The 11,191-nt window shown below is 36.6% G+C and overlaps 1 protein-coding gene across 2 annotated transcripts; it reads right to left on the reverse strand.

Moving 5' to 3' along the window:
* Window positions 1-540: 540 nt before the first annotated feature.
* creb3l3a (cAMP responsive element binding protein 3-like 3a) lies at window positions 541-9,029 on the reverse strand. Of its 2 annotated transcripts, none has more exons than XM_030727749.1 (10): window positions 8,713-9,029; window positions 8,277-8,381; window positions 7,892-8,138; window positions 7,087-7,220; window positions 6,065-6,175; window positions 5,857-5,963; window positions 5,274-5,342; window positions 4,991-5,075; window positions 4,526-4,619; window positions 541-3,863 (listed from the first exon to the last, which is right to left on the reverse strand). In XM_030727749.1, the coding sequence occupies exons 1-10, from the start codon at window positions 8,731-8,733 to the stop codon at window positions 3,547-3,549; spliced, it is 1,290 nt and encodes a 429-aa protein (XP_030583609.1). In that variant the 5' UTR covers window positions 8,734-9,029; the 3' UTR covers window positions 541-3,546. The 2 variants fall into 2 exon arrangements, with proteins under 2 accessions (XP_030583609.1, XP_030583610.1); XM_030727750.1 differs by having other exon boundaries at window positions 7,892-8,135; window positions 8,713-9,027.
* Window positions 9,030-11,191: the final 2,162 nt, after the last annotated feature.

Genomic DNA, 11,191 nt, shown 5'->3' on the forward strand with positions numbered 1-11,191 from the left:
ATGCCTTATTCCACAAAACAAGTTATCACACTTTACATTCCTTTAAGATTATATCCCATCTGATCAGGTTCAATAGAACAGGCACTTAAAGTGACTATATAGTGCTGACTTGTTCTATTTTCTTCTTTGAAGCACAGAGACTATTCAGCTCGAGAACACTTAAAGAGAAAAAAAATGAGAAATAAGCTAATGTTCAGCGTTTGACAAAGTATAGAGGCAGACAGAATACAATACCTGTAGTTGCATTTGTGTGAACATTTTTCACACATCTTATAATTCGACTTTTAAAACAAACTTTCAGGAGACCTGTATTGAGGTTCCAGCTCCTGCAGAATTCAACTTAATTACATCTATGAAAGGAAAAAAAATGTTTAGGACATAATAATATCTGATAAAAAAAAAAAAAAGTCTCTATCTTGGCAATAATAATGCAGGCTGTGCTATTTAGGTGATAAACCTATAGCTTTGTTGGACTGTCACATTTATGAGGAACTAGAGAGTAGTATGAAGAGGAGCAGAACTCGAGTAGAGAAACGGTCCCAAAGGTACATCATTTTTATTTCACAAAAAATACAAACAATGGATCTTAATGAAAAAGTGATACGGTAGAGTGTTTCCTAGTCTTTTAAGAAGTCATCATTTTTACTCTTTACACTTTATATATGGATGAATATTTTTTCATTATTTGCATGGATACTCTTCACTTTACATGTGGTTTTGTTGAATAAGTTACAAATTTATTGATTACTCATGAACCCATTACTGTAGTACTAAAAACCAAGTTCTCACATCAGTTACATGAGTGGAAGGAATATGCAGTAAATTGCAAGGTTATAGCCCTTTAATTATTAATAATTTCCTTGACATGTTAATATTTTCACCCTGGCCCTTCAGTAGAGGGGCCTCGTTCAGCCTTAAAATTAAAGTGGCATTATTAGCTTGCCTGACTACTCAACAGTGAACGATTCTAATCACTTTAGAAAGCGTGAGGCAAAGGAGATGAATCTGCTGCTAAATGTCTTCAACTCGAAACCTTTCCTGCTTCCTTTTTATAAGCATCCCTATCCTCCTTTCCAACCTTGAGAATGTTGATTAACAACAGCTACCTTCTAAATGTGACAGTTCTTAGTTGCTGCACACTTATTATGGAGTAAGTATACTTTCACTGCTAAGGAAATGTAAATTTATTAATTTAGCGACAACAAGTCAGAACGTTTGAGTAGGGATCTGGTTTAGACATATACAATCAGTACTTTATGTCACTGAGGATAAAGATAATACTTTGAGTCAAACACATTAAAAAACGGGAGAATTTTACTTTCAACTATAAATTGTATGCTTCCTTTAATGTTTGCAAAATCACCAACCAATAAAAAAGTGCTCAACAGTTTTAAACACATTTACATAAAAAATATTTAACCATTAATTTAATCTATTCAACGACTATCTTGTTCTGCTTTACTTATGATTTTATATGAGTGTCAGCTTCTCTGACTCTTTGGGAGCGGGGCAACTTGAATTTGCTTGTTTTTTTTGGTTCACATGAGCACATACATTTTTAGGAATGGTATGCACTGTGTTGCATTTACTATTCATCAGTTATATATGTTAGTATTTTTCTCAAACTAAAATTCAACAGTGACTACCCATCCCATGTGAAAGGCTAAATGTGATCATTTTAATCTACCTGATTGATGAGTGGTTTGATCCATGTATTTTTTCTTGTTTTGTATTGTTAGATTATTAATCTAACATCTCCTCAGATTTCTTAACTCTTATCTCTCTTGAGCTGGTAATGACAAGTGATTAGTTAACTATAATAATGTAATGCTGATTCTTAAACCCTATGCTCATCCTTCACTACTTTGAAAATCACATCCACAAATGTATATGAATTATGACAAAACAGCACACAGTACAATCAGGAGTTTGATTGTAACATTAACTGTTAGCAGTTAAACTATCAACAGCTAAAAATCAAAAGCAGTGACTTAGTGAATGCTAGGGTATGCAAGGGGAACAGCTATTTCAGATATGGTGCCATCTGACCACATTTGAAGGCAAAAGTGTTTACTGCTGCTCTGAAAAGCCGCACTCAAAGTCAGACAAAGCCAGCTGCCATAGCAACAGGAAAGATCCTATAATCATTCAAATATGTCATTAAAAGTGCGCAATTTCACACAATCTTTGGTATTAACAAAAAAAAAAAAAAAAAAAACATTCAAGTTGTCTCAACCAGCTGAAATATTTTAGTTTAGACCAAAGGATTTCAAAACCCTTTCGATTGATTGATTTTCCCCTCATACTGAATCCAGTCAGCAGACATGCCTACAGAAAGTTACGCCTTCAGCTTTCATGTAATATGTCCTCTGTCACTTGAACAAACAGCAGTAATTCCAGATATTTGTCAGATGACTGAAGATTTAGTTAGCTTCATATGTTGACAGTATGCCAGGACCCTATGAAGAGCTTCAAGTAATCTCATGAATGTTATAAAATAATCTCAAAAAGAGGATTTTTGTGTTATAACATGTCCATGTGTCAGAGATGTATCTTCCTGCTTTGGAATGAATGTGTATTAATATAAACCATGGTGGTTTTTTAATGTATTTTTTCTTCTGTGAATCTAAGACGAAAAAAAAGGACCAAAGTGTTGGATGGAGTGGATCATTTAATCCCAGAGTTCAATCTCCGGCTCCTCCTTGAAATAAATTCTAGCTGACCTCGGAAAATGTCATCTTGAACAGGTCAGACCTAAATGCTAGATGAAATGGCAGCAAGCTTAAGAACCCCATTCCTTTTTTTTGCGTGGTTGACAGTGACAAACAGGGACACTAGCTGCAACCCGGCTTCAACAAGTAAATGCTTAAAGTAAAGTAAATCAACATGTCAAGTCTGACTAACGAGATAACAGGTCACCTGTCTCACCTTTGTCCCAGTTTTCTGTCTCCCTCTGCACGAGCCATGCCACTCCTGACATCCGTCCCACAGCGCTCGTTTTCAAGTAGAGCTGTCAACACAGATGTTGCACCCTATGCTTTCACTCTTTAATTACTTAAGCTTGAAAATATAGACAAGGAATCCACAGTATTTTCAAATCACTGATTTTGTTTTGTTATTTTTTCTTTAATTTAAGGGTGTTTAAACCATGAATAAATCCAAACTGCTGCGATTAACTCTCCAGAGAAAACATGCTTTGAAAATCCTTTAACATTTCAAAAAAATTATTCGTTACGATCAAAATTATACAGTTAATCACAGCTCTATTCACCAATTTTTTTGACATTCTGAAACAGTAATTTTAAACTGGCATTTCATCAAAGGCAAAGTGTACACAGAAAAATAATTTTCAGTGGGGGATTCAAATTCAAATACTGATATAAAACAGTATCACAAATAGAAAAAAAAAGGCGTACAGGCTACATATGTATTAAAGACAAAATGGGAATGATTAAAAAATTTCCCTTTGTGTAAACAAAAGCCCCTGATAATTCCCTGCTCTACCATTAGGAGTAAGATCATTTAGAAAAGGTTTCTTCTTTTCTCTTACATACCATCAGCATGTGGTTGTAACTTGGCAGAGTGGGGGGGATTCAAGGTCACAGTAGCTATGTGACCAGTAATTGGGTCTACATGGAAATGACTGACTTTGTCTCCCTGACTGCTGTTGAGAGGCATGGACTCCAAAGTGGATTGTTCTTGGTCTACTGCCATCTTCTCCATCAGTGCAGTAAAATCTTTCAATCCCTGGTCTTCTGGGTAATGCTGGTGCAGAGGCTCTGATTCATCCTCGGTGAAGAACGGGGAGTCGGTGACATGCAATACACGGGAAGCCTGAAGGTTCTGCAGGGACCGTGATTGGACTGTGGGAGAATAAGACACAAAAATAAAAAAAATATAATTAGGTATAATTAGGAATACCTGTAGGTATTCAGCTTTGCTTATTTTTCAGCTTTTCTTAGTTTTTCTAAGCCTGCACTGAGGTAGGCGAGTGCACGTCTTCATGTCTAAATGCCCTCATATGTTTGAATGATGATTGAAAGCTCAAACCTAAACACATTAAAGATTCAAAAATGTCTAAAAACATGTAACATAGCCTTAAGCAGTCAGGAAAAAGCACAAGATTGATTGCTTTTTTCGGGGCTGTCAAACCACTTATGTTAAGAAATTACACCTGGCTGCTGTGCAAATACTAATCTTGCCTTATGACTAAAAAAAACAAAACATAAACCATTTTAGTAGGTTTCTGCCAAAACATTCAATACTGAACTGACAATTAGTGGTAACCATTCAGATGCTGTTAACAGAACAGAGCTTAGGAACCACAGTGATGGCCTTACTCATCTCTGCCCTCCATCTAATGGTAAAAATCTGAAGTTGACAGTAAATCCTCAGAACAGTAAAACTGGCTGGAAAGCTCTGCAGATGAGAACCGTTCCAGCAGTGTGTGTGAATGTAGTTGTATAGGTACTGGATTAGCTGGCAGGCAGCCACACAAAGCTGTTTGGTGCTGAAGGTTACTCACTTCTGACTGGAGTGAAGTCACCTTGACTGACTTTGGCGTCAGATAAGGGCTTGAGGCTTGGGAACAGTATTAGGGAGAAGGACAGCAGGAGCACCTGAGAATATGAAAAAAGAGGGTTACATTAAGTATTGGTGTTTTCTACATCATTTGACTTCTGAAGGCATTCAGTTATATTTATAGATTAAAAGATACACAAAGTTCCTCTCGACTCATTTTGCCTCTGGTGTAGAGCTTTATTCCAGTGTAGTGATCAGAGGCAATCAGTGACTTCTGTTTGAAACAGTATTATCTCTCTTTATATGGAATCTGTCCCTTGTTGCATTATCCAGTGTGTACCAATATAGACTGTCCTTTTGTAATGGCTCATCCAGCAGGAATAATTTTTGGTGTCTGTTTACTAGGATTTGTTTTTGAAGAGTCGTATGTATCAGTGACAATTTATCTTATCACAGAGGATTTCCATACCAGTACACATGTCCCAGTCTGGGCTGGCTTATTAGATGTATTCATGACCAAAGCCTGCAGTCTGCGCAGCTGTTCCATTAGTGACCTGTGGGGAGGAATGGGGAAAAGAAAATACAAAGAGAAGACAGTGATAAGAGGATTAACAAGGGTTTGAGGGAACAGAAAAGCAAGGCAAAATTCCAAATATAGTTTTTTTTTTTTTAATAAGAGCAAATGCCAAAACAAACATTACCATGAGATCACAGAACGATTAATTTTTTTTTTTTTTACTTGGATCACTCACATGTTGCATTTTTCCAGCTGGGACACTTTTCTCTGCAGCTCTTGGTTGTGCGCATTGCAAGCAGTCATCCTAGAGGGGATACATGTGGGGAAAGACAGGAGTAGAAAAAAAAAGAAAAAATACAATTTTACCATTTTTTTTTTCTATTTTAGTTTTTCATCTTCAGTGAATAGTGCCCCTCAAAAGGGGTTTAAAGCTGTCTCTCTTATTCATTAATTGATTTGAGGGTATACAGGGAATTTTGAATGTTCCAGTCAGTTATTTAAAAACTGCATCCATAATGCCTTACTCACAAACGTTTTGCAATGCACACTGTTAAGTGGTTTTCTGTTTCAAAGCTGATACTCAAAACCCATAAGTGTGGATTTTTTTTTTATTAATTTCCCTGCTCATAAATACATTAACCTGTAACAAAAGCAGAGGACTTCCTGGAGGGTGCAATCACAAAAATAATCGAGGAATTGCTTTATGCTTATCAGTAAGTAAGACTATTATTATCAGTAAGATTTTACAATTAAAGTGCTAAAACATTCAAACCCATTCTAATGTCGTGTTTTTACTCTAATATAAATTAGAATATTACCTGCTTTCCAGACCATCAATATACTCCTTTTTCTTCTTCCTGCTCTCCTGGGCAGATTGCTTATTGCGAATCTTTCTGCGTATTTTCTTCAGAATCCTTTCTTCATACTGATTGACAAAGTAATGAGCAGTTTCATTTTGAGCCTCTGTGTGATAAATTCTAGGAGCTGGAAACTATTTTCATTGTTTGGGTATAGATAGCAGCTTACCTTTGTAAGAGGCAGCTGGGTGGGCAGAGTGACCCCCTCCTTTGCTAAAAGCTTCTTCTCATCTTCATTGAGAACCAACTCTTGAATGGATTTTTGGGATGGCTGTGGGGTCTGGTGTGAAAATACAAATTCCAATTTTTAAAATATCACCACTGCTGTTTGATTACATTTTCTCTCTGCCCACCTCTACCACCGCCACCACTCTCTGTCGCATGAGCCTCACAGTTAAATGGGTGCAGACTATCAGGGCAGCTTCATCACTCTCATTACACGGTTTCCTCAGAGTAATTACGGAGTGAGAACCTAAGTTTCATTCTGCTGGTCTCTCCTTCATCTTATTAAACTAGGCTGAGAAGATGGATCAATACTAAGAAGATGAACTAAAATCTACTTAAGTTTCAGAAGCACTAACATATTATTCTGGTCATGGTGATCTTGACTTGATGATCTAATTTTTTTGTGCACGTGTGTGTGTGTGTGTGTGTGTGTGTGTGTGTGTGTGTGTGAAATAAGAGTATTTGATATGTTGACACAATAAATTTTCTCTCCACAAAATGCTATTTAGTAAAGCTACACAACAGCACATTCTGCACACATTAAGGGCTTTATCTCTCAATATATCTTGGATGAATGAATTAATATTATGGGAGAGTAAAAAAATAATCTTCAACAGAATACTAATTAAAGTCTTTTGTGTATTCCTTCTCTCTGGTTCAGAAAAACAGCCCCCACTTGCTGCATGTTCAGCAAAGCTTCCCATAAACAAAAGAGTAAAAATAGATATTTAATTTGCAATTCCAAAGGCCTTGCCCCTTGCTGAATTCATAAGTTCAGGGACTGTAGTAATCCACTTGTTTTCACCAAAGTAGACATGCACACTCACACACAAAAGGTAAACAACAGGTCTCTTGCATAAGTCAAGAAGGCAGTGAGAGATACACAAACATCCATTAGACACTAGCACTCTCACCCTGCCCTAAAGCACACCCACCTTCTCTATCAGAAAGCAACAGGCTACTTACTGGCTCTGATGTGCCCGACAATAGCAAATCTTTGACGGTTAGGGGGAAGCTAGAGGAAAGCTGTGGTCTATATACATCAGAAGGATGCTGTGTAATCCTTGTCTTGCCCGGTGGAAAGCCGAGCCTCCAGCCACCTGCACACACACACACAGGCAGAATGTAACATAAAGCACATGCAAATAAAGATCATGAAGACACGCTCGTCTCACTGGTTGGATTCTGAACAACAATTCTGGAGCTCGGTTATGTAAATACTGATTACTCTGCTTGGTACTGAATATGTTTACTTTCTTTTGTCATTATCAGTAATGTCTGTGTCTAAAATTGAACTATTCCTGCACTAATAATGCATGATATCCTACTTTTTTTTGTGATACTTGGATTTGTATTCAGAAACAAAAACTTTGAAACTCACATTGAGTGCCAATTATCATTCCTTGCCTACAAGGGCTGGATTTAGTATAATGTCATTAGAATGAAATGATAATGTTATCACACAGTGGTTATCTAAAAATGTGCAAAATGTAGATAACCGATGGCAATTTTTCAAGCAATATTTTCCATTTTCTTCTCTTCTATAATAAAGCAAATAGCTTAGTATTAGGGCTTTCATAAGAAGAAATATGACATTTGAAGATATTTCTTGGGACTTAATTTCCACAGTTTGATTAAAAAGACCCAACAGTTAACAGAGAAAAATAATCTGTAGTTAAATCAGTAATGATGAAAAAAATATTATTAATTACAACCCAATTTGTAATGTGTCTCAGTGTGAATGTCTTACTTTTGGATATTTGTGACTTACTGAGGTCAGTGGAGACTTTGGCTTCCAGGGCTGCCTTGGTTAGCGGTCTTGTACCAAAGAACTGAGAGTCTCCAGGTGGGCTCTCAGATCGCTGAGGACTGTCCATCTGGTCTGAGGCAGGGTCCTCACTGATCCCACTGTCACTGGGAGATGGCGACCAGATCGGAGATGCCGAGACAGAATCATTTCCACTCAGGAGGGCATTGAGAAAGTCATCGTTCGCTTGTTCGGCTGGTTGCAGCATCTGCTGGGTGAAAATATTAAGTGCTATCATTAGTCTGTGTTTGAGGGGTAACAAAATAGTGGGAGAGTCTTTTAAACTAACATCTAGAGAAAACACTGAGAAGGAAATGGGAAATGAAAAAGATACAACAGTCTCACACACATTTGGGTCTTGGATTGGCCAAGTGTGTTGTCCTGTTTCTTCATGACGAAGAATACCATTGTTTTGATCAAACAGCCAGTCAAGCAGCTCAAGGCCATCACAACCCTGAAGACAGGTCGTGACATTAAATAGCAAGAAACAAGCAAAAACAACAAGAATATCATGGTTTCGATTGCTGGGAAAGTCTGTTTCACTGCCAACAATTCACTGAGCGCCTCTTTAATTATGTTCTTCTAGTCTGTATACAAGTCTATATACTCTATATACAAGTTAGTATGATTTTTAAATAGATATTGATAAGTTTAAGACATTTTTGTACATATGTAGATTAAAGAATGTATATAGGTTTTCAATTTGCTCTCGAGCTTGAACTTTGCTCTGTGGGTCTTAAAGACCGCAGTGTCCTATATCTGTATGAAAATATTAAAACATTTACCTGATCTGGGTAGTGCTCCATAATTTCCCTGCTTGAGCAGCACACCAAAGAAGCCTCCCAAACAACTGAGATCCAAACAAAATATCTGATTTACTTTGTTGTCTCCGTTCCTGAAGAGTCTCCACTGTATCTCTTGACTATTCTGGGGTCCAAAGTCTAAACTCCAACTCAACACACCCAGCTGACTAGGTTGCTTTTGTCCTTATTGGCTCTCAGATGATATGCTAGTTATCTTATTGGTGGCTAAAGGTACACAGCTAGCTAACTTCACAAACTGGACTACTTTGGGACAGAAGACATGAAGTCACTCGTTAGATGTGAACATCAGAAAGGGCAAAGTCTGCTGTTTTATTTTCTCTCTCTCGCTCTCTTTTTTTGGATAGTTTGTTGACATAAGGATAGCTGTGACCTTTAGCACATATTCATGACACAATGATCAAACAAGGGCAGGATTCTTTGTAACTCCTCCCAAACTCTGGTTTTGAAAAACATGGAACAATTCTAATCATCTGTTTAAGTATTTTTAAGTCATTATTTCACAGAAGTATGTCTTACAATTGTGTCATTTGGTCAATCAAGAAAAGTTACATTTCATCAACAGACAAAATAAAACAAAACATGCTGTTTATGTATTTTAAGGCCTGTGATTTGTATTTTAAAGAAAATACTTTTTTTTTTTTTTACATTTTTAAATAAAATTTCCTTAAAATGTCAGTTATAGTTTATGTAAAAAAAAATTTTTATACACTAATATATATTTATCAATCTATATATTTATCAAGCCATCTATATTTTCGTGGACTACCATTTACCAAAAACAGAATTAGTCAGTGCATTTCTTTGCAGTTGCATTTACAGTGGTTTTCCATACAGTTTGATATAGTTAGGACAAATTGCTTTCATTAGGAAGGTGTAGCACTTTTTTCTCCACCCATGACCACAACAGCTGAATGACAGTAAATTTTCAGAAGAGAGTACACTTGTTAGAGCTCAGTGCTCGAAAAAAAAAAAAGGCACCTGGACTTCTTGATCCATGAAGACAATTCACTTCTTATCCAAGAGGCTTTTTGAGTTCTAAAACAAAACAATGGAGAGTCTCAAGTATTTATCTCCAACTGGGGTTGTCCTGTTGGGGAACAACCTTGAACAGGATAACCCCATTAGTCTTCATGAACCAAGAAGAAGTCCAGTTGCCTTTTCTTTTTCAAAAACTCAAAACTACTATGACCTGGATGACTGAGAACCTACACATGCATGTGTTAGATCTCTTTGTGTGTGTAGCCATCCGTCTATTTTCTTCCACTTGGGAGGCATCCCAGCTGCCATAGGGTACACCCTGGACAGGTTGCCAGTCTGTTGCAGAGCTAACACAGAGAGGCAGACAACCATTTGCACTCACATTTACATTTATGGGCAATTTAGAATCACAGATTAACCTAACCCCACTAATTGCATGTCTTTGGACTGTGGGAGGAAATCGTAGTACCCAGAGAGAACATGCAAACTAAGCACAGTTTGCATTCACCAGTTAACACAAGCTAAACCAGGACCTTCTTGCTGCGAGGCAACAGTGCCAACCACTGTGCCGCCCCCTACTAGTTTCAAATTTGTGAAATCTGAGTTCACAGACATGTCATTAAATGATGTATGTACTTGCAATCTTATTTTTAATTAAACTCATAGATGGAACAGTAATTCTTCCAGTAGCCTTATTTTCATTTTTAGAGCTATTGTTCCTTAAAAGTTTCCAGTCTTAAAGAAAAGGCTTTGCCATTATTTATCATTTATTTATTCATTAAAGCAGTGAAGTAATTTGCATAAAGCATCCTATGAAACAAAAGTTAACCTCCAAGACACATTTGAAAAGAAATAAACAAAATTAAATAAAAAAAACTTTTTGTTTTTAAAAACAAAGACATTGCTCTAGGCTAGAACATCACTAACATAAATTCGAAGGGTTAAATGAATGAAATGAAATTACTAGACAGGGTGGAAAGGAAGCTTTTAAACATGACTGAATTCTAAAGTAGTGAATGAAAGCGTTTTATTTTTTGCCTGATTTGATTAGCGGTGTAATTCAGCATTCATCAAAAACCCAGAGAATCTCTACACAAAAACATACATATAACAAAAGAATTTTACAGCTAGATGTAGGCATAATAAACCAGTATACAAAACTTGTGTTAACTGGTGAATTCAGTGTTTCCTGTACATTTCAAAGAAAAGGTGCACAAATGAAAAAGTACATTAACTGAAAAGCTTGAACATTCAACAGTTTGGACCCACGTTTTTGAGTTTAGGACTTTTAGATTAAATTTATTAAACTGTTTTCCATTTGGTTTCTGAGTTGTTTAAATTGTTTTGTGGTTTTCTTTAGTATATTTAGCATTAGTTCTGAGCTCAAGGCTATGTTTTTAATTGTTCTGTGATTAGACTTTGTTGCTTTCATTTAGTCCCTGTTATTCTGATTCATGGTCCT

Source organism: Archocentrus centrarchus, chromosome 4 (genome assembly GCF_007364275.1).
Source record: "Archocentrus centrarchus isolate MPI-CPG fArcCen1 chromosome 4, fArcCen1, whole genome shotgun sequence".
NCBI classification, from domain to species: Eukaryota; Metazoa; Chordata; class Actinopteri; order Cichliformes; family Cichlidae; genus Archocentrus; species Archocentrus centrarchus.